At 38.6% G+C, this 25,308-nt stretch overlaps 1 protein-coding gene across 1 annotated transcript in view; it reads right to left on the reverse strand.

Moving 5' to 3' along the window:
• Positions 1-25,308, reverse strand: part of LOC100493606 (mucin-5B-like) — a 104,751-nt gene that overhangs the window by 20,405 nt on the left and 59,038 nt on the right. Inside the window, exons 31-33 of the mRNA XM_031901319.1 lie at positions 4,008-4,071; positions 3,001-3,058; positions 2,647-2,756 (exon numbers count right to left, since the gene is read on the reverse strand). Coding sequence (XP_031757179.1) covers positions 2,647-2,756; positions 3,001-3,058; positions 4,008-4,071 — 232 coding nt within the window. The remainder of the gene's footprint in view (positions 1-2,646; positions 2,757-3,000; positions 3,059-4,007; positions 4,072-25,308) is intronic.

The raw sequence follows: 25,308 nt of genomic DNA on the forward strand, positions 1-25,308 counted from the left end.
AATAAACCCAATAGGGCTGTTCTGCCCCCAATAAGAGGTAATTATATCTTAGTTGGGATCAAGTACAGGTACTGTTTTATTATTACAGAGAAAAGGGAATCATTTAACCATGAAATAAACCCAATAGGGCTGTTCTGCCCCAATAAGGGGTAATTATATCTTAGTTGGGATCAAGTACAGGTACTGTTTTATTACTACAGAGAAAAAGGAAATCAGTTTCAAAATTCTGAATTATTTGATTAAATTGGAGTCTATGGGGCTTTCACTAATTCAAAGCTTTCTGGATAATGGGTTTTCCAGATAAGAAATCCCATACCTGTATTGATAAAGCATGGATTCCAAGTTATTTTCCTGCAAGTGCTCTAAATTATTGCATCCTTAGGCATGAATGATTGGCTAAAGTGTAGCTTCCAACATCTAAGGGCTCTGGCACACGGGGAGATTAGTCGCCCGCGACAAAACTCCCTGTTCGCGGGCGACTAATCTCCCCGGATTGCCATCCCACAGGCAAAAATGTAAATCGCCGGTGGGATGGCATACGTGGCGGCGCGATTTTGCTGAAATCGCGCAAGTTTCCTCTCGATGCAACTTGGGCAACTTCACTGAAGTCGCGCCGCCGCGTATGCCATCCCACCGGCGATTTACATTTTTGCCTGTGGGATGGCAATCCGGGACCTAAGGGACTGGCATCTCTGGTCCAAGGTACTGAAGTAAAAAAAGCCAGTACAATAGGTCTTTATGCAGCGGGATTAACCCTGCGTGTTTATTTCAAAACCGTGACACTCAGGCGTGTCCCCGAAATGTCACAGTTTTGAAATAAACGTGTTAATCCTCCTGAACAAAGACCTGTTGTGTGGGCTTTTATTTTTCAATACATTGAATACCAGGGGGTGCAGTTTCCTCAGGCTGTGCATCTGGTGTGCTGGGGATCTTTTTAACTATCTCTGGTCCAAGACAATTGTCACATGGAGGAATTCAGTTGAGAAACTTACAGTATCTGTAGCTTGTGTTTGAGTTACCGTGTGAGTGTGGCATTTTTGGAGAAAAGCAGGATGCCAACAACACAGCCCAACAGACTCTACTCTGGGACTTTAAACCTGGTTTTATTAGCTGGGTCAGGTTTGTCCCTCATTTGGGAGTATACCAGTTTCTTAAGACCAGTTCAGCAGCCATTTTTACTTCACTTCAAAATTACCTATGCTGGCAGACTATGACCCTCAGAGCAGATTATAAGAAATTCTTGGTAGTTGTCACTAGTTTCCTTATTATTACCCTATTATTTACTATTGACTTCAAATCTCTTCTTTTATTGCAATGGGATTTTGGGTTCAGCCTCTACTGAGCATGCTTCCTAAAATGAATTACAAAATTCACCATCCCCATCTAAGTGTAAGAAAGAGAAAATAAAAAAGATCACAAAGCTTTATGTAAAACAATATGGTGTACCAGGATTACCTTGGCCACATTATTCCCTTCTATTTTTAGAACTGCATGAGACTTATAAACTCATAACAAGAGCTCTTGACGAAGGAAGGTGGACACTTCAAACCCCCCCCCCTGAAACGTTGAATTGGTTATGGCTTAATAAATGGGTTAAGCACCCGCAATGATAATTGGTTTGTGCAGCTCCTACTTTTATTATTGCTCATAGCAAGCCCTGCCATTGTATAGCGATTATGGCTAAACATGTGTTTATAAGATATCAGATCATTTCTTTTGTGCTGAACTGAAATAAAGCCAAGTGCATGGGGGTTTATCCACAGTGCCACTTTCTTGACAACTGTAGTGAACCCTTTGTCTTAAAGGAGAAGGAAAGTCATTTTTACATTTTAGTGCCAATAGATTCACCACATTAGTGCCACCTAGAACACTATATTTATTCTGCAGAAAGCATTGCCGTAAAGAGCCCTAGAAGCTTTCTCCATTTGCTTTATGCAGCTGCCATTTTAAATAGCTTCCTGTTTGCAGTCTAGCCATTATTGCACAGATCACACATTCTTATGGGAGGGGGGAGCAGGAGATGGGAGAGAGCTGGGCAGACTCTGGCCATGGGAATTAAGGATTTGTCTGAGACAGGAAGTCAGACACTGGAACAACATGTTTACATAAAAGAGACAAGAAATCCTGTGTTTCTTTTGATAGAGGACTCAGAGCAGCGTTTCTGTGAGTGCTTATGGCTGTATTTACATATAACTTTCTGATAAAGCTTACTTAGTTTTTACCTTTCCTTCTTCTTTAATTCTATGCCTTACAATAAAGTTAGCACTGTGCAAAACAATCTCTATTCATTGAGTAAGGTTTGTAAATCAACCAACTTGGGCATACTCAGATACAGGAAATACTCAAGCCCTGATCTATTATTGCTTTGGGCTAGAGCAAATAAGCAGGAAACATTGTGTTACTTTGCTAACTCAAGCTGGATTTGAGGCGCAAAAAACACTGCATTTTCCATAATTTTCCCTTTTGACACCTAAGAGCTCACAAAATTTTTGCATCACAATGCCACCATAGGGGGATGGCATGGCCAACTGCCTGCCAAGATGGACAAAAAGCTCTGGCTGTCTGGCAAAGCTCCGAGCAAAAATGGAGAAATCTATTTGAAACACGGTAAAAACAGGGACCCCCAGAGGGAGGAACCAAACTTACCGAGTCGCAAAAGTTCCTAAAGAAATTTCTGATGACAGCGGAGCAGGACAGTGTGCATGAGGCTGTTTCTGAGGCGGGTAGGCCAGTGGGAACAGACGCAGACAAAGAATCTATAAATACAGACCAAGGTACTCTTACTTATCTTAAAACACTACCAACAAAGCAAGACTTCCTAGATTTAGCGGCACAGATTAAAGCAACGTTAAAAGAGGCAGTAGCTGACCTAAAGGCCGAGATTGCACCATTGCGTTCTAGAACAGTGAACATTGAAAATAGGTCTTAATCTGTGGAGACTACATTAGAATCACTGCTGGCGATCACAGAAACGCAAGGCAGAGCAATTCAATTACTTACCTGTAGAGTTGAAGGCCTCGATAACCAGGGCAGACAGTGAAACCTCAGGATAAGAGACCTACCAGAAACAAATAGTCAATCCTGAAACAAACAATGCAAACTATATTCAACTTTATACTGGACCAACCTCATACAAGTGAAATACAAATCGAAAGAGTGCATAGGGCACTGAGACCAAGGGGCCTACCTAATGAAAAACCAAGAGATGTTATATGCTGTCTGCTAAGTTTTGTTAAAAAAGAAGAGACAAAAGCCCAAGCATGAAAACACAGAGATTACCGTTTTACAGGATCGCCCCTGGTACACTCTCCAACAGAGGGGATTACTTTAACCACTAACAGATATACTTAAAGACAAACAAATCCTGTTCCGATGGGGCTACCTGTTCTTTATAAAAGCTACAATAGAAAGAAAAACAATGACTTCACCAGACAACATCCAGAAGTTTTTACAGGCCTGCAACACACAGAAAGTAGACCTCGCAGAATGGGCTAAATTTGTTCAACTACCCAAACTAACGCCACTTCTTTATAAGGAACCGTGGGATGAAGCCTCAACGCCCCCAAAATGAAACAGAGGAGGATGAAACAAACACCGCATAAACCCCCCAGGGGCAACCCAATGATAATGGCTCATGTGAGAGCACCCCATAATTTTTGATACATATAGAAAATATCTTCACCAAACGCAACAGAGAATTGCTGACAATATTTTCAGGAGCTGGAGCGGAAATCTGGTAAAGCACACCAATCCCCCCCCTCACCCACACACATGAGCATGACAAATAATTTGTCCACAAAAATTTGCCTTAGGGCAATATGCCCATTACAGAATATGTTTGCAAATGATTATCTACTACTGATGAAAGTTACTTAATAGGTTCATTGTTAAAAGTTTTGTTAATGTTAAGTTTGACTATAATAAATGCTTTCTTTTCTTTTGCTTATACCAAACGACACTGTCAGTAGTCTGCTGTGCGAGAAACAAAATTGAATGTTTATACCTACCAAATAACAAAGATGGGTAGTAAACTAAAGATGTTCTCTCTTAATGTAAATGGTTTAAATGTCCCTGAAAAGAGAAAACACATAGTTAACATAATGAGGAAAATAGAGGAGATATAGTCCTACTCCAAGAGACCCATTTTAAGGGAAACCCACAACCACTACATAAACTGGGCACTTATTCCCAATGGTATTGTAGTAACAACCCAGAGCAAAAAACCAAGGGTGTAGCAATAGCGTTACGTAAAAATTTAGACTTCAAACTAGAAGAAACTCTCTGTGACCCAAATGGTCGATACAAATTCATTAAAGGTCTTTTATATCATACACCATGTACCATAGGTAAAAACTCACTACAGTTAATAGACAAGTCAGTCTTTAAAAAATTGGACTCCCCCTTCCAACTCCAGGAAGTCTTAGCAGCTATTAAAAATTGAAAATTACATAAAGCCCCAGGCCCAGACAGCTACACAGGGTAATTCTACAAGTTTTTTTCAATGCACTTAGCCCCCTGTTACAATGCGATAAGCCCCTCATGTCCTTCAAATGAAAAATTTTTACTCGCACATATTTCAGTCATACCTAAATCAGGAAAGGGCCTAGCTTATTGCAGCAGTTACAGACCTATATCTTTATTAAACATTGACTTGAAACTTTATAGAAACATTTTGGCCACCAGACTAAATCCTATCCTACCAAGTTGGATACATAGAGATCAAGAAGGATTTGTAAAAGGTAGAGAAGGTAAAGAAAATACAATTAATATTCTAAATGTGATGACCTCGGCAAGCCATCTTGGACACCTTCTCTGCTTCTTTCAACAGATGCAAAGAAGGTGTTTGATAGAGTACACTGGACTTTTCTTAAGAAAGTATTGGAGAAGTCAGGAATGGGACAAACTTATGTAAATAAAATAATGGCTTTATATACCATACCAATGGCCAAAATGAAAGTAAATATATATTAAAGTGAATATATTTTCTGATATATTCAAAATTAGAAATGGTACTAGGCAAGGGTGTCCACTTTAACCATTGTTATATGTTTTATGTATGGATAATTTGTTAATCGCACTGAGACAAAACCTGGATATAGCAGGTCTCACTGTTCAGACAAAGGAATATAAAGCTGCAGCATTTGCTGATGATTTATTACTGTTCTTGACCAAACCACATACACCATTACAGATTGTACTAAGGGAACTTAAGGAATATGGGGAACTGTCAAACTATAAAACCAATATGACAATATTGGAAACTCTTTCTAGTCTTCCTGCCAGAGAAAATGGAAAACCAATTAAAAGCCAACTTTAAATTCCAATGGCAAAAAGAGAAAATTAATTAAATGGGAGTGTCTATCCCAACCGACTCCAACGTTTCAGAAACAGTCCTTTGTCAAGAGGATTCACAAAGTCCTTGATAAAGGACTGTGTTCCGAAACGTTGGGGTTTTTCTCAATCCACACGTGTGCTTTTTCTGTTTTATTATATTTTTCTGGTGGTATGTATAAAATGCATTGTAATTGTATTTACTGTTTTGTGAATATTTACCATATAAAGGGCATTATATGTTAAACATATCATTTGCTGCCTTCTTGTGGTTGTGTAGGTGTGCATTGAGTAATTGATTGATTTGTATTAATATTCTGTTTCCCCTATGTGGGCTTGGGGAACAGATTCTCATTTGCACCATTTTTTTTTCTCTTTTTTTGCTGTATTTGTTTCAAAGCCAGCTATTTCTGCTTTAGCAATTGTGGTGTGCCCTCCAAAACTATTTGTTTGAAATAATTATACAGAAAAAGTATGTTAACTTACCTTGTTTTATGCGCACTTGGATGCAGGAACTACAGATCAAGCGGAAGAGCAAGAATGAGAATAATCTTTTAGATTAGTAGCAAAATGCTCCATAAGCAACACATTTCAGGAAAATTCATAAAAGATTTTATCATATAGATATAAAACACCAACACAATTATATAAGATGCATTTAATGTCTGATGATATATCCTGGAGGTGAAACAGTGACAAAGGGACATTGTCCCATATATGGTTTACATGCCGTAAAACTCTTTTGGCAACAGGTAGAAAAAATAAGTAAGGAGATCCTTGGTTGCCAAATATATTTTAATCCACAACTAATTTTGTTATTTCATACGGATAAGCCTGAGAAAGGATTTAAAAGAAACCTCCTTATACAATTGATACTAGCAGCAAAAATTCTAATTCTAAGGAAATGGAGGGATATTAACACCCCCACAATAGAGGAGTGGATAGCAAGTGTGAATGAAATATACCCAATGGAGGAGATTGCGTCTTACTTGTCTCTAACAAAGCAAAAATTTATAGCAACGTTGCAACCATGGGTCTCCTACTTAAAGGAGAAGGAAAGGCTAGTAAAGAGTTAATCTCAAGCTGCAGGCATACCTTCAGTTATCTCAATAGTGCCCTTAAATCTCCCCATATTTCTCCCATTCAGAGGATCAGAAGCCAAACAGTAAGGAAAAATGCTGAGCTGGGTAGAGAAGATTCCCATAATGCATAGCTCCTCCCCAGACTCAGCGACTTAGAACTGTAGGTGGCGCATGCGCAGAAACAGGAGGCTCCCCCTAGCAGCGTCAGCATGAGACACAGGCAAGGGGGAACGCAAGCAGAACGTGTGGCAATGGAGGAGAGAGGCACTCTGAAGGTTAAAGGCGACGGCGGCTGCGAACAGGAGAAAGGCAGCTCCTGTCAAGGTAGAAAATGGCGGCGGGGGGTTAGGGGTCGGGTGCTGCTGGACACAACACAGGAGAGAGGCACTGTGAATGTAGCTGCCGCGGCGGGGGGGGCGGGGCGTTGGGGTCGGGTGCTGCTGGACACAACACAGGAGAGAGGCTTTGTGAAGGTAGGCGGTGGCGGGAAGGGGGGCTGCTGCTGGACACAACACAGCTCCAGTTAGGAGAGAGGCACTGTGAAGGTAGAAGCCTGCTGGGGGGTTGACACAGAAGGACGCAGGGGGGGAAGGGGGGGGAGTAAAGATGGCAGCGCCGTTCACTTAAACAAGTATGTAGAATTTAGCAGTGTATCTCTGTAAATCAAGGAATATAGCGTTTTTACACAGCAATAGTAGTACTATTTAATAGTGTGGTTAATAGATTTTGACTTTCCTTCTCCTTTAAACTCGCACAACAGACCATGATATTATATCTTTATAGTTCTATATACAGTACAGTGTCAGTAAATAAGAAAGTTCTAACTTAAACAAAGAAAGCACTTTATGGTACTTTTAGTTACTTACCTAGTTAATGTACTAAAATTACAATTCTTATTAGACGAACGAATATTGTGTGGGAAAATTAAAATAATAACTGTCATTTAATATGATAAGCAACAGGAAATCGTATGTGGAATGTTATGTAAATGAACATCAATAAAAGAGATTTTTATTGTATAAGACCTTTATTATCTTATATTTACCCTTTAGGTAAAATCCAAAAATTATTTCCTTTATTCAGCCTGAAGATCACTTTCTTAATCAACCAGCAGCAAACTGTACATTATTAATCCCCTTGCCACCTCATTATTCTTTGTAGAATGCAATAAAGCATTTTAAATACGTCCCTTTAGCATCTGTTTTACTGAGCCTTTTATTATTTCACTTTAAACATGACTGTATTACCAGTTATTCTAAATATAAGTGTGTTTTTATGTGCAGCATTCCTATGTAAAACAAATTATTAACACAAAAAAATGAGACAACCCCTCTTCAAACAGAAGCAAATCAAAAGATATTTGCATTTTGTTTCTGTTTCCTTGTTTTCAACATACACAAATTGTTATTTCACAATCTTCTGTACAGTAATGCAATTACTAATTATAAAGCTGCTCGGAATACTTGGCAGTAGGGTTAATTTACATTAGGGGTCATTGATAATATCACCCGCTATGTGCAAAGTGCAAAAAAGGCCACAATCTGCCATGAGAACATGCGTGGGGCATTATACAAATAACTGCAGACATTTGCACTTAGTTCAGGGATGTGCGGAATGCGCTTTGGTTTGAGCCCACTGCTTGTGTTAGGCAGCACTCAATAGGGGCTGATGGGGGAGTGTCAAGGCCCATTGGTCCTTACTGGGGTTGAAGTCAGGAATAAGGAGGAAGCTGTGTTCCAATTTGTGGTATCCAAAGCATTTGGAAAGCTCAAAGTCATATTCAGGCAAATCAACGTGAACCAATTTGAAGCAGGGAGACAGAAACCAGAAGATCAAAGTCAAAATAGTAATTTAGGTACTTCCCGGAACTCACAGAGCAAGATCTATATTTGGGTATTGAAACTATGCAATAACACGTACTTGGGGCAGGCGGTAATTATAGAAAAGTACAGTTCATGAGCTTTTGGCAACACAATATGGACTTGGGATTTTTTCAAGTATGTGTTGGCCCCAGAGTGACGCAGCCTCCAGTTTGCAGGGAAATGGTCATTTTCAGTACAGTAGTTTGCCGAAAGTAATGGTTATATGCGTAATATCGTGCGCTAATATAGCATGCAGCAAAATAGATTGCGCGCAGTGCAAAATAACGCACGTGGCGGGAATTAATGCAAGAAAAACGCTCATCGCAAGTTAAATAACGTAAAGAACATCGCTTCTTAATTATGACGCCTATCCTTTTAGTGAATCGAGCATTAAGTCGCAAAAAATAAGAGGCAATAAAAATTTTGACGCCTGCTATAAATAAGACTCGTTTTATCGACCTTTAGTGAATCAACCCCTATGTCTTTTGAATTCTCAAGGCAAGGGCAACACAATGACATCACATGCCTAGGTGATGATATCACTGCTCCAACACCATGCCCCACGTGATTGGCATTAGTACCGCCATTTTGGATGTGGTGCTGAAGTGGAGAGGAGTGCCATGAGATGCTCCTTACAGGGAGGCAGTAGGCATCCCCCCTTTCCACCCAGTGCCCACTTCTACCTTGTATGTCATGCAGAGTGGCAGCCCTAAGGCACACAGTAAGGATACTGCCCTATGTATTAATTTTAAGACTTTTATCCACCACTCATTGCAGAGTGCAGCACGCAGGGGGCGCCAGGATTCCCCCAGGACCAACAGTGACCCCTTTTATATTTTAAGTTTTTGAGTCTTTAAGTGATTTGCATTATCAGGCTCTTTACAGCTTCAGTTCATAAGGCTTCTCAAAAAAGAAGATTAAGTCAACTCTTCACTTAGAAAATTTAGGGGAGTAGTAATAATTGATGTAAAGAGAAAAACTAATTGTGTAAACAAACTGCAGCACTCTTTTTGGTCTATTTTGGTCCTACCCACTTAGAGTGTAAGCTCTATGGGGCAGGGACATCCTATTGTCTCTGTAAAACTTAATTTCGAATGTAACTGCAGTTTGATTTTTTGTATTTATTATTGTACCGACCATGCTTGTTCTACAATGTAGTGTTCTGCTGTGCAGTGTGTATAGAAGCTGCATAGTATCAATAAAAATATACCCTACTTACCCTACTCACACTGGGAAAGTGACAAATGCCTGCAACTCCTGGTAGAACAAGGGTTAATTAGGATTCTCTCTCTTGTGGCTTTGCAATAACCTGGTCATCAATGGCTCATAAGACAGATAGTTAACCATTTACTTGCTGGATCACATTGAAGGACTCATTTCCCTATGTAAAGTGCAGTTTCTAGTGCAATTGCATGCTTTTTTTTACCTATAATGCCTCATTTTAACAGCATTGTGGTCGCAAGGGGTTCCTGTCAAAAGGTGCAGTTTATAACTGGAAGACAGAGCTTGTGAAACTATACAAGCGCAAGGAGCACATTTTGATTAATAAATAATTGCCTCTGTGATAATTGGTGTGAACCCATCTGCGCACATTATTTATCATGGATGTTACCCCTTTTAATACAGGACAATACCTTGCTGGCTCATCTTGCTGCTAACTAGCATTGCTTGCTTTATCTCCATATTTTCATGACTACTAAAGTTTACAGTAACTTGTTAAATTAGATACGTGAGGATAAGTCTACATTTGATTATTTTGAAGTTTTATTTCAATATATTTGAGAAGCTTTAACAGAGGCCTCATGTTATAGGCCCAGCTTCGCTAAACTTTGGCCAAGCTTGTTTGTAGCTGAAGGTTGTTTACAAGTACAGGTATGGGATCCCTTACCCGGAAACCCGTTATCCAGAAAGTTCAGAATTACGGAAAGGCTATCTCCCATAGACTCCATTATAAGCAAATAATTCTAATTTTTAAAAATGATTTCCCTTTTCCCTGTAATAATAAAACAGTACCTTGTACTTGATCCCAACTAAGATATAATTAATCCTTATTGGAGCCAAAACAAGCCTATTGGGTTTGTTCAATATTTAAATGATTTTTAGCAGACTTAAGTTATGGAGATCCAAATTACAGAAAGATCCCTTATCCAGAAAACCTCCTAAGCATTCTGGATAATAGGTCCCATACCTGTAGAAGCATCTAGAAATATAGAGAGTGATTTGTTTTGCAGTATATATGCTGAGTTACTCATCATCACCCCATATTATCTCAACTCTTCACATGTCGTCTCATCACATGTAATGTCAAACATTCCAGACTGAGATTATTGCCATGACCATGCAAACCTTGAATGTTCCAGAACATGCATTATAGAAGATAAATTGACAATTTTTTTTGCCGCACAACATTTTCGCCGTTTCGCTAATTTTTTGCCGTTTCACAGATCTTTTGAAAGATTTGCGAATTTTTCAGCAAAGCGAAACAGATTCGCTCATCACTGGTAGCAATGCCCAATTTACCTTCATCCATGGACAGAAGAAAGACAATGTTTACATTTACTCAATGGCAGATTTCCAAGCTTTTCTTCACTTTTTATTTAAAATATTTATATAAAATATTTATTTATAAAGCTAATAATCTGATCAGTTACTAGTTATACAGTGTATGGCTTATGGGCATCAGGGCTGAGAAGATAACAGCAACAAACACCAGTGAAATGTGTCTGAATTTAAGAACAACCTTAGTACAGGTATGGGATCCCTTATCCAGAAACCTGTTATCCAGAAAGCTCCAAATTATGGAATGCCTGTCTCCCATAGACTCCATTTTAATCAAATAATTCAGAATTTTAAAACGGATTCACTTTTTCTCTGTAATAATAAAACAGTATCATGTAATTGATCCCGACTAAGATATAATTACCCCTTATTGGGGGCAGAACAGCCCTATTGGGTTTATTTAATGGTTAAATGATTCCCTTTTCTCTGTAATAATAAAACAGTACCTGTACTTGATCCCAACTAAGATATAATTACCCCTTATTGGGGCAGAACAGCCCTATTGGGTTTATTTAATGGTTAAATGATTCCCTTTTCTCTGTAATAATAAAACAGTACCTGTACTTGATCCCAACTAAGATATAATTACCCCTTATTGGGGCAGAACAGCCCTATTGGGTTTATTTAATGGTTAAATGATTCCCTTTTTCTCTGTAATAATAAAACAGTACCATGTAATTGATCACAATTAAGATATAAATAATCCTTATTGAATGTAAAACAATCACAACCCTATGTGATTATTTTACATCCAATAAGGATTATTTATATCTTAATTGGGATCAATTACATGGTACTGTTTTATTATTACAGAGAAAAAGGGAATACTTAATTAATGTTTTATTGATTCTTTAGTAGACTTAAGGTATGGAGATCCAAATTATGGAAAGAGCCCTTATCTGGAATACCCTTGGTCCCGAGCATTCTGGATAACGGGTCCTATACCTGTGCTGATTAATTGGAACAAAGTCACTTTTTTTTTTCTTCGACACCCTCCACAAGGAAGACATTTGGGTTTAGCAGCACACCACAAACAAACAAAGGCAGGGAAGGAGGGCATGCTTGCTAGTGACACAGAAATCAGATTTCACAAGTGCTTTTGTATTCAGGAGTTGTTTACTCTTCCCAGCTTTACGTGTTTCCTTATTATGAGTAACATGGGCTAAAAGCATCATTTCCTTTTCAACAACACCAAATCAAATAGTTCCTTGGGCACTGTCCAGGTGAACTAAAGGTTTAAAGGGATTAACAAGGGTAATGGTTATCACTTCTGGGAAAAATATTATTTTAACTCTATTATAGGCACTGGACATTGAGTTGGTTATTAACTTAACTTGTTCTATTGATTGTCAACAGTATTTTTATCTCACCAGTCAGGGTACCTTGAGCTTCTAACATTAACCCACGTCATCCCTCATCTTCCCCAAATCAACCTGAAATACTCTTTTGATAGCAATTAAAGACCACTTAGCACCAATTTCTCAAATGCTTTATATGATTACATTGGATTCAAAACAAATGCAGCAGTTTACAAGTGTAGGTCAGTTAATGACCCCCTCCTACAGAAGAAAGTGCCCATTTATTAGTTGAGTGGATTTTAAGATTGTGGCGATCTGCAAAATGTAGTCTCTGATGGACTCATATCCAGTTATGGCAAAGATCAAGCTATGGAACAAAAGTTTTATTATGGTCTTTAGGGAGATATACCATAAACAAATGTTTATCTGGAAACCAAATCCAAAAAGCTCAGAATTACGGAAAGGCCATCTCCCATAGACTCCATTATAAGCAAATAATTCTAATTTTTAAAAATAATTTCCTTTTTCTCTGTAATAATAAAACAGTCCCTTGTACAGGTATGGGATCCCTTATCCGGAAACCCGTTATCCAGAAAGCTCCGAATTACGGAAAGCCCGTCTCCCATAGACTCCATTTTAATAAAATAATTCAGAATTTTAAAACTGATTTCCTTTTTCTCTGTAATAATAAAACAGTACCTTGTAATTTACCCCAACTAAGATATAAATAATCCTTATTAGATGCAATACAATCCTATTTGGTTTAATTATTTTTTTATTAATTTTTTAGTAGACTTAAGGTATGGAGATCCAAATTACGGAAAGACCCCTTATCCGGAATGACCTTGGTGCCGAGCATTCTGGATAATGGGTCCTATACCTGTACTTGATCCCAACTAAGATATAATTAATCCTTATTTGAGGCAAAACAAGTATTTAAATCATTTTTAGCAGACTTAAATTGTGGAGATCCAAATTACAGATAGATCCCTTATCCGGAAAACCCCAGGCCCCAAGCATTCTGGATAACAGGTTCCATATGTGTACTGAAATATATGCATGTATTAAAGGGGATAAAAAATATTTATAATAGATAAGAAGACAACCTCTGCTCATAGGAACTCTATAAGGATACTACTTCAAGGAATTCAATGCCAATCTGATTAAAGGAGCTTCATCAAGACAAAATCCCTCATTGCAAATGATTATTCTAGGGACTAAAGAAAAAAATAATAAAACATCATTATATTTTTAATCAGTAGAGGATCTGGACATCTTATAGACAGATTATACTCTATGCAATTTCCCATGAAAATAGGGTTTATGAGTGGAAAATACTTAGAGAAGCATATAGTCCAACCATTAACATGGAAGAAGAACTGCTGTGTATTCATAATTTTTTTAATCATCACCATAAATGTTAGACTACAGTCAGGCTATAGAGTCATACTATAAAATTAACCAATGACTAATGATGAGCGAATCTGTTCCGTTTCGCTTCGCCGAAAAATTTGTGAATCTTTCAAAAGATCCGCGAAATGGCGAAAAATTCGCGAAACGGCGAAAATGTCGTGCAACAAAAAAAAAATGTCGCCCATGACTATTCTTTTGTTGCGCGGCTATTGTTTCGTCGCCCGCGGCTATTGTTTCGTCACCTGCGGCTATTATTTTGTCGCGCTGACAATTTTGGGATGTGCAGCGAATTTTTCCGCGCCAAATTTTTTCATCCATTTCGCGAAACAATCCGCCAAAGGCGAAACGCGGAAATTCGTCGCGAATCCATGCCTGGCGAAACATTTCACCCATCACTACGCAATGACTAATTCTTACTGTAAATGTCCATCAGGGGACCCAACAGGGTCTCAGGGCTAAGTTAGTTGGGAAACTTTTTGATGCACAGACAGGGCTTTCAAGGCAAGGCAGAAGGTAGGCACTGTCGCAGATTTAATAATAGGTTAATAACAGGTTAGGAGAAGCCCAAGGTTTAGCACAAGAAGTTAATACAGTACAAGGGTTTAAGGTTGGCAGAGTTCAGGCAGACAAGACAGACATGGGCCAATACTAGGATTGTTAGCTACCATAGGAAAAGGGACCAGCAGACGTAAGAAATGGCCAGGTTGCTATGCAAGGTTAGAGTATATATAAGCAGTATCTGCTCAAAGTCTTTGGGAATGGGCTGCACCTGTTACTACAGAGCAGCTGGGAGCAATCGGCAGAACCTGAAACACAGACTGAAATAAGTAGGCTTCAATACAAAGAAAGCCAACACCTACTGTATAACGTGCCTGTCACGGAGGAGACACATGTATGATACATACATCAGTTTTCCCTGGGGTCATGCATATAATGACAAATGGCAGGGGCAATGACAAAGTAGCACTAGGGGTAGGCAGGGGTAGGCTCCTTCCTGGCGCCCCCCAATTGATACGCTCAAGGCAGCCGCCTCTTCTGCCTACCCCTGGTTCCGGCCCTGCCTGGTGGCCCCACTAACAAATAACAAAGTTTATATAATAGAATTTATCCTACTCCTTACAAATGACTATGTAATATTATGTTTAAGGGGGCCCTATTCTACCCCACTCTAAAAATCACTTTTCTACCAATAATCACCCATCTGCAAACCTTCTTGTCTCCTTGGTTTATAATGAGGTCCTGAAAACAAGTAGGAAGTAGTGCACTGGCTTATACACAGCCTGCAATGCAGAGAAAGGTAAAACCAATAAAATAGCAATATTTATATAATAAATATGTTTAATATGATATGATACATTTTATATAATTCAATCATTTAGGCCCCTAAAAGAACAACTAATCTGAAGTATCCAGAACTAGGCCATAGGAATATAAATGGTTTCGCTACTGGTGGATATTAATCAGAGGCAGATTCTTAAGGTATTTAAATGACAACACTTAAATAACCAGAGAACAATGGACAGGTGAATGAGCAAATTTACCTTCGGGGCAAATATTTTAGATCGCAGTTACAAAATGTGATGTGCTTTAGTTTACCTTTTGAACAAGAAGCGTGAAACATACGAGGATCCACCTGCTTTAGCCTCAGGGAAGATCTTTGCAACACCGCTACCAGGCTCATAATAGAGTTAGAAAATTGTTTCAATTGTTTATGGAAGACAAGCTCTGCAGTAATACTGCCAGTGACCTTTAATAGGCTTGTGGGTAAACAATATGTTTTGAGTCAAAGCCATTTATCACAGTTAATAAAGGGCTTTGACCCAAAACATGTAAGTTCACTTGATGCAAGTGCTAGAGCACTTATTTCTCATTCAAGAAGCACCTCCCCTCTGGGCCTTGCTGCACTGTTCACCTTTCACTGGATAAATAATTACTTTCAAGTTGGGGGATCCTTACATCACCTCATAAATAAAGCAAGACCAAATGCAGGCAGTACTGAATCCATGGGGCAGAAACAGATCAATGTGCTGTGTTTTATAATTAAATACACATTGTAAATAAGGCTTGTTGGGTACCCACTACACTATGGGGCCCATTTACTTACTCACGAACGGGCCGAATGCGTCCGATTGCGTTTTTTTCGTAATGATCGGTATTTGGCGATTTTTCGGAAAATTTTCGCGACTTTTTCGTTGCCATTCCGAATGTTGCGCAAAATCTGGCGATTTTTTCGTAGCGTTAAAACTTGCGTGAAAAGTCGCGCCTTTTTCGTAGCCATTCCGAAAGTTGCGCAAAATGTTGCGATTTTTTCGTAGCATTTGGATTCATTCAAGCTTCAGTATGGTGACTTTTCTTGGGCCAGGTTGGAGCTGCAGGGTGCCGTTGAGTCCTATGGGAGGCTTCCAAAATCATGCAAAGTCTGAAAGTTTCGCCCGCCGCTTACGAGCGACAAGATACGAACGAATCGTAATGGCTACGAAAAACTCGCGTTTTTTCGCGAAAATCGTATTGGTAACGAAAAAGTCGCCACAATTTCCGAAAAGTCGTAAAGGCGCCGAAAAAATCGCAAAAAATACGAAAAAGTCGCAAAATGTTCGTTTTCCAATCAGAATTTTTCCAATTCGGATTCAAATTCGTGTCTTAGTAAATCAGCCCCTATATAAAATGCCCTACCTTATGTTTCAGTGTATTGGCAGTGCCATGCTTGAAGTGGTTGACTCTGTATCATCTGATAAGATCCAAAAATAAACAAAAACAGTTTTGTGACGACAACAGGTGGAAGCTTTCCCCTTGTTTTGGTGGGTTCAGGTGCTCAAGCCCCAGACCTTCATCTTAGGGAGTCAAATGCAAACATCTTGAACATTTCAGCTGGCACAAATCCGGATTACCAGATTTTTTTTGGACCCAACAAGTGATGAGTTGCATCAAATTGGGTGCAGTCACATCAAAATAGGCACAGTCATGTCAAAATGGGCCTGGCCACATCAAAATAGGTGTGGGGGCATGAAAAAAATACACAAGCGACAAAAAAATATGTGCGCGACAAAAAAGTCGCGCGACAAACTTGTTTCGCAGAATTTTTACCATTTTGCATATTTCCAGTTGTTGCAAATTTTTCAATGGGACAAATTCGCTCATCATTAGACCCAACTAAATTAGACCCAACTGAATTTTGTTCGCCAACCCAACTGGCGGACAAAATCTCCACATCACTAGTTTCTACTAGTGTATAAACTACATGTTATTAGACAAATCCTGATTGTGTTTCCCTGGTACCGTGCTTGTGTTACTGCTTATTGGTTCAGACCCATCCTGTTGATAATCTGCTTTCTATTCCCTCTGTACCATGCTGCCCTAAATTACTAGCAGTAAGCACTGCAGCCATGCTTGTATTGGGCCCTTCCTTCACACTGCTGCCACACTGCCTAAGAGGGCTACAGTTACAAGTGGTATTCAGCTGCTATCTGTTGTTATCCCACTCACCATCTTGAACCCTCTGTTCCTCCCCTCCTGTGCTCTGTGTATACCTAGGGGCCCATTCATGAAAGCACAAATTTTGTGGATTGGAAATAATTCAGAGTAACCACGGTAATTTCTGATGTGCGAAAATTTTCTTGGTCGTACGAAAATATTGTATTTGTTATCAGAAAGTCACTAAATTTTCGGATCCGAACAATGGTAGATGGCGCAAAAACCTTTGAAACTTAAATGTATGATTTTGGAAGCCTTTCATAGGACTCAATGGCACTCTACAGATCCAACCTGGCCAAAAGATAGTCAAGATACCAAAGCTTGGTCGTAGTCTTTGTGAAAAAAACGACTTTTTCAATGGAAGTTAATGAATGAAAAAATTCTGAAAAAAACAAATTGTGCTTTTATGAAGGGGCCCCATAGTGTAAAGGAGAGAAGGGAAATTACCCAGTTAAATTGTAGCCTTCAACCATCGGGAATCCTTTGTGAATATTAAAATTTTACACATGTTTCTGCAATTTATTACGGTACTTTCCTCCAAAATACTTCTATTCAACATGTAAAGTGTTTCCACCCTGCCATGAATGGTGCAAAGTGCAGCTATTGAAACTGCGGAATCCTGAAACTACCCCCATCCCCCAGGACCTGCAATAGCATCAGGGTTTCCACAGCTGGTTGTGTTAACTGGCATGGCAAATTTTTGCGAATAAGTCCGCCAATGGCAAAACGTGGAAATTCATCTCGAATTCATGCCTGCCGAATAATTTTGCTCATTAACTGTAAGGAATGATCTTAGTTATAGTAAAGAACAATATAAATAAACATAAGCAATAACTGTTACAGCAACATATGAATGAGACTTGCAGGGCAGGTTAAACTATTTTAAAGAGAAAGTAGGCGGGAGGAAAACATTATCTATGTTAACCAGTAAAATAATCATCAATAAAAAAATCATTCTTCCTTCTGGTCCAACAATAGTGCATTAGGCACATTTTAAATTTGTCCTATAAAACTTTGGACAACCTCATGCATTGTCCTTGTTAACATGTTTTCCTTTTTAATTATATATTATTTTTGTTTTTTTTTCTTTAGAGAGGTGTTTCTCATTATTGACATTATACTGAAGGTTACCAATGATATCAAGGTTGCCTCTTAAGATACCAGAATAAAAAGAAACTGTGTTTTATATTATTGAACTTGGCAAGATCGGGTAAGAGAATTATCTATACACTTGTCGGTAATCTCTTTTGACCAACACCTAAGTGAGATGGATGCTGCCAAAGCTAATATTGGTGCAAGATTGATAGGAAAAACTCACCTTTTTTGTGCCTCAGGTTTTTAAATCATCCCATCTGCATTTGCTATAACTCTCACAACAAATAGTGTGGCATTTTGGATGCAAATGAAAGCATCTCTGCTCTTTGTTAATCAAGCAGGTTTTTAAAAGTCACCCAAAAAGTCAACAGCAGTAATATGGCGTTACAAATGTTATTGGGTTGAAAGCAAATAATATGGGTAAGCATTTGCTTTTTTATGTGAGTACACGTACATAGCAGTATTTACTCATCTTCCTCTATTGCAACTGCCAAGTCAAGTGAATTTGAAGGCCAATCAGAGTTTAAGAAATATATCAGTCTGCGAGCAAAGCCTTCAAGAGGACCATGAGGGCTGGGAACATGACAGGCTACTTGTTAATGGTGTTTGATTAGTAAATTGTGTTCTCTGTTTTGGACAAGCATGTTATTACTCCATTAGTTCTTCAAAACGCCATTTTTAAATATTGTCATACATTTCTTGTATGTTAAACCACACATGGAGACAACTTCATTGTTCATTGGCGGGCAAAAAAAAACATTGATTTTAGGGGGTAAAACAAATTGGTCATCAGTTTGACATACATTGATTAATTTAGAGATAGACTTTAAGTAAGATGAAGTTTTTATTGTAATGAAGGAATGACTTTTTGGCTGTATCTCAACAAACATAAACACAGACCCTATAAACCATGTATGGTGGGAAAACATCATCAGATACAGAGCATTACATCACAGATCTTATGTTCTATACCTCTGTAAATTATACCTTACAAACAACGTGCTCCTACATCAGAATGTGCCATTATTAACTTAAAGGGACCAGCACTGCCTTCCCAACCCTACGCCTACTACTACTGCATTTATCCGTGGGTAGTGATGAGCAAATCTGTTCTGTTTCGCTTTGCCGAAAAATTATTTAGTCACACGGTTATTCTTTTGTCGCCCATCTAAACTGAAAATAAAACTAGACTCTGGCATTTCAAGGAGATGAAACAGCAGCAGTCTATAGCTACTTCCAGCAGCCAACATTTTCATTGCATCAATAGGGGTACAATTTTAGTTGTTTTGATAAAAACTCCATGGCCTAAAGCCAGAATATAGCCAATTTTCTGGTCTGCATGATATCAAGTTGCATTGTTGTCTAACATAATCATATCTACACGCATTGAGAAAAGCTGGGTGCTATTAACATTCTTTCTCTTTTATTATTACGTTTCAAAAGAACTAACACTAAGCCATTATATTGTTGTAGTGGATACAGGCATTCCAACAGAATATTGTATGCTATTCATTGCTACTATTTCATAAGAATTTACATGGGAACAGCCCATCCCTGTGCAGCGATACTAAAAGGTGTATATTAATAAAGTCTGAAAGGCAATCAATGGAAAACATTGTGCCCAGTGCAAAAAAATATTCATGTCAGTCCAGTTGAAAAATGAATGAATAACATGGCTGTCATTTATGTTAGCTGAATGAAACATTCAATCATCTAAACTGATGCTCATTTGATAGATTCTCTTTCTAATTAATCAATTAATTATACTGATAACATGCTGCCTTATGTGATAAGCAAAAACTGAGGGCACATATGTGGAATTATCAATACACACTTTCAGCACAGGAAATGTGGTTCAGACTAAAAAATAATTATTAGTAAATTATTTAAACCCAATAGGATAGTTTTGCCTCCAATAAGGATTAATTATATCTTAGTTGGGATCAAGTACAGGTACTGTTTTATTATTACTGAGAAAAGGGAATCATTTAACCATCAAATAAACCCAATAGGGCTGTTCTGCCCCCAAAAAGGGGTAATTATATCTTAGTTGGGATCAAGTACAGGTACTGTTTTATTATTACAGAGAAAAGGGAATCATTTAACCATTAAATAAACCCAATAGGGCTGTTCTGCCCCCAATAAGGGGTAATTATATCTTAGTTGGGATCAAGTACAGGTACTGTTTTATTATTACAGAGAAAAGGGAATCATTTAACCATGAAATAAACCCAATAGGGCTGTTCTGCCCCCAATAAGGGGTAATTATATCTTAGTTGGGATCAAGTACAGGTACTGTTTTATTATTACAGAGAAAAGGGAATCATTTAACCATTAAACTGTTCTGCCCCAATAAGGGGTAATTATATCTTAGTTGGGATCAAGTACAGGTACTGTTTTATTATTACAGAGAAAAATTAAATCATTTTTAAAAATTTGAATGTTGGAGATGGCCTTCCGGTATCCAGAACTTTCTGGATAACGAGTTTCCAGATAACGGATCATATACCTGTAGTTTACTATTTCCTTTTTGATATCAGTTCAGTTCAGTATTCTGGCGGCCTCATTTAGTAATCAGCACACAGGCTTAGGGCACACTTAGGGGGTCGATTTATCAAATGTTAAGGTTAAGTTTTTTCTCAATTAATGTGAATATATGTACATTTTTGCAAATATCATCATGAATTTTTCATGTAATTGAACAGTTGACCTCAGAAACCTGTTGAGATTTAAGAAGGAAGGAAAAGTCACTAGTAAAAACTCAGCAAGTAAAAGTTGCAGAGTTTTTTATTAAAGTCAATAGGAATTGTCTCAAACACCTTTTTTTATCCAGTTATTTCCCAGTGTAGTAAAAAATTCAAGATTTTCAACTCCATTAAAAAACTCTTTTGCCATTTGGAGCAACATCCAAGGGGTTGGGGAGCAACATCCAAGGGGTTGGGGAGCAACATCCAAGGGGTTGGGGAGCAACATCCAAGGGGTTGGGGAGCAACATCTAAGGGGTTGGGGAGCAACATCCAAGGGGTTGGGGAGCAACATCCAAGAAGTTGGGGAGCAACATCCAAGGGGTTGGGGTGCAACATCCAAGGGGTTGGGGAGCAACATCCAAGGGGTTGGGGAGCAACATCCAAGGGGTTGTGGAGCAACATCCAAGGGGTTGGGGTGCAACATCCAAGGGGTTGGGGAGCAACATCCAAGGGGTTGGGGAGCAACATCCAAGGGGTTGGGGTGCAACATCCAAGGGGTTGGGGAGCAACATCCAAGGGGTTGGGGAGCAACATCCAAGGGGTTGGGGAGCAACATCCAAGGGGTTGGGGAGCAACATCCAAGAAGTTGGGGAGCAACATGTTGTTGCGAGCCACTGGTTGGGGATCACTCTCCTAGACCAACAGCAATGAGTAGAATGGCAATTGTAAAGTGACAGGAGTTCAAAGTTGATCTTCCTGCTGCTTCGCTGATCCCCTGCCACTGATTTGGCAGCTCAAACTGTTAGGCAAGCATGATTTGACTGAAGGACAGTGGCTGAAACTGATGGAACAAGTAAAGACGTATTCAGCTACTGTCAGAGCAATTCCTTTAGAGGCCTCTATCTGTCACCTGTTCCTAAGAAGTACTGTTTTTAGCTCTCAGTGACTTCTAATATCCTTATATTTAATAAAAGGGGGTACATTTTTCCCTTATTTAATTATTCTTTGGTTGATAAATGTTATGTTCTGTTTGTCTGCTGAGTGCAGTTGCGGTTTTTGCACTATTATGTCAGTAGTCTTTATTTATGTGAATTATTAATTATTTTTAATGAATTATTCAGAAAAATACATTCCACGATACCACAGCATAAATCATTTTCATATCATTTTACAAATTTTCCAATTTTTATGAAGAATCAATAACTGGATTTAATGCATCATATACTATGGGGCCGATTCATTAAAACACATGCTCGAATCCCGAATGTGAAAAATTCGGATTGGATACGATAATTTCTGAAGATCGCAAATATCATGAAAAATAAAATAGCGCACGTTTTATCGCACTTTAGTGAATCAGCCCTCAGGAGAGTTAATAGAGGTGCCACTAAATGTTTGTTTTGATAGAAAGAACATTGACTTGATACTGTAGCTCAGGGCTTCCCAACCTCTGTTTAACAGTACCCATGGTCTTTATGTCTTTATAAACCTTGGGTTCAACAAGTTGCCTTACATAAACTGATTTTAACACTGTGAGATTGTCTCAGAACAGCAGTCTCTACATCAGGGATCCCTATCCTTTTTTACTCCTGCATTGCATCTGTTTTTTAAAAGTGCAAACAGATTTTTTTCAATATTAAATTTAGAAATTTCATATGGGGCTAGCCATATTCTTCATTTCCCAGGGTGCCACAGCCATGTGACTTGTGCTTTGATAAACTTAAGTCACACTTTACTGCTGCTCTGCAAGTTGGAGCGATCAATGCACTCCCTGCAGCCGATCAGCAGAATAGTGGGAAGGGAGCAAGACAGCAGCTTTCTGACATCGTATTGCTAAAAGTGGTAAATATTAGAATAGCACTCAATAGTAAAAAATCCAAGTCCGGCTTGGGACTCCTCCAGTTACATGGGAGTAGGAGAAACAATAGGTTAGCTGAAAGCAGTTCTAATGTGTAGCGTTGGCTCCTTCTGAAAGCTCAGACTCAGGCACAATGCACTGACATGGCACCTACACACCAATACCCTTAAAAAGAGTTATGATTCCTCCGAAATGAGGCCCAGGGTTCAGACAAAGTTTCCATAGTGAGTCTGGTTTCAGTGAACTAATCAGTCAACATTTGTTCCAGGAAATGAAACATTAAACAAAGTTATTCTAAAGAGTCAAGATATGGATCAAGTGCATTCAGTTACCTACAGGAATGTTTTAAAAGGACTATTATTATTTTTTTAAATGCCAAAATTCCAAAACCATAAAATACCGAACATAAAGCTATAGGCAATAAAAATGTTAATAATTACACGTTTAATGTTTTCATGAAGGACTTTCAAATGGGCAACGTGACAAAGGCCTCTTTTATAGTTATGTTATTCTGATGATGTATAGCCTACTGGCTTCTGCACTCCTGGGGCCCTCATGGCTAGAAAGGACCCTCTTGGCTCTTTAAATATATACACACACATTTACACATACATTCATGAATTTACACACATACACAATACACATTTTACTAAAGTTAGGTTTTTATTTGCTTATCTGTGTTTTTTTTTCTTTTGCACACTTATGCACATATTTACACACTCACATATACTTATACACATATTTACACACTTTTTAGAGGTGTGCACACAAGCATACACAGATACACATATACTTTTTTTGTTTTTTATTTTATCATTTTGTCTTTTGTTATCCCCCTAAAAACTATTTATTGCACAGCGTGACTTTTAGTTTAGGTATTCTGACCACTAACCATGTTGTCAAACCATTTATTTTGTTATTTCATTGATTTGACTATTTGTATTTCATTTTTGTGAATTTATTGCAGTTTTATGCTTGCATTGTTGTTTGTTGAGTTTTTTTAGCGTAACTTTGCCATTTGGTAGTTTGGAGTAGAAAAATGACTTTACCTGTTTTAGATTTGTCAGAATGTGTACTTTTTAAAAATTAGGGATGCACTGAATCCAGGATTCGGTTCGGGATTTGGACAAGATTCAACCTTTTTTGGCAGGATTCTGTCATGATCTCCCTGAGGAGACGCCATGGAGTACCAGGAAGGTGGGAGCCTGAACACTGGGTAACCCGGAGTGTAACCATAAGTCACAGAACTGGTGTCAGAGGCCATGATGATAATGAAGAACTTTAATACTAGTGACGTAACAGTGCACACAAAGGAAATACCCACTGCATATATAACACGGCAGGCAGAGGCAGAATCCAAACAGGGAAAAGGTCAGGGCAAGCGGCAGTCAAGTGAAGTCAAGGACAGGCCAAGGTCAAAACCGGGAAATCAAGGCAGAACTAGGAAGGGCTCAGGAACAAGGCAGAAGGCAGGATCAGGACACGGAACTGGAGCTTGGAACCAGCGAGAACAAGAATAGACACAGGAACAGGGAGACAGGGTCACGAGAAACAATTAATGACCAAGCAAGGGGCAATGGTCAGGGAAAGGCTTATAAAGGGTGAAGATTAGGAGATGGGAAACACATGAGGTTAATGAGGTGGGCGGAGGAAAGGGAGCAGACAGAAAGTAGGAGAGAGACAAGAGAAGAAACAAACAGAGCCCAAAATGCCTCCAGTGGCTATAGAGGCAAATGCATGCCGTCAGGAACACCCCAAGTGGTGTTCGAATCCCGGCTGATCCTGATAGATTCGTATCTGACCAAATCCATGGTCCTGGCTAAACCAAATCTGAATCCTAAAAATGATGTGACTTTTTGTTACATAAACATGGAAGTTGAAATTTTCTTCCAAAATGTTCTTACATTTAACCCTTCCAAACCCTAAATACGATATGCTAATTAGGATTCTGTTTGGCATTCAGCCAAATCCTTTATGAAGGATTCAGTGCATCCCTATCAAAATTATATGTTTTTTTTCTAGCTCTCTGTACAATTAGGGGGTCTTACGGCACATAATATGCAGTCGGGGGTTCTGTTTGCAGAAACTCAGATTTATATTCACTATTTTCATTTGGGCGTTCATACATAATGTAAGTATATACTTTGATATATCTTTGCATATTGGGCATCAAACTGTTCAGTAGACCTCTGGCATTCATATTTGGGGTGATTTACCTTTCTATGTAAGAAATTATGTGAGAAAAATGTGGAAAATCCCAACATTTTTAGGTGATTTTCAGAAATTTCATATAAATCGCTAACTTTAGGAAAGATTAGCAGATTGGTAGTTGATGTGGAAGGGCATCTTTACCCATGTTGGATTTATCAGGATATGTACTTTCCAAATATATATAGTTTTTAGGGGTCTCTGTATAGTTAGAGGGTCTTACGACACATGGGTAAGCGTGGGGTCTTGTTTGCCGAAGCTGAATTGGCAGACGAGAAAGTTCACATGCACTATTTTCATTTGGAGTCCATACGTATAGACTTTGGTATATCTATGCATATTGGCCATCAAACTGCTCAGTAGACCTCTGGTGTTCCTATTTGGGGTGATTAAATAAATGTAGCAAATTGCAACATTTTAAAGTAATTTTCAGAAATAGCATCA

This window comes from Xenopus tropicalis, chromosome 4 (genome assembly GCF_000004195.4).
Source record: "Xenopus tropicalis strain Nigerian chromosome 4, UCB_Xtro_10.0, whole genome shotgun sequence".
NCBI classification, from domain to species: Eukaryota; Metazoa; Chordata; class Amphibia; order Anura; family Pipidae; genus Xenopus; species Xenopus tropicalis.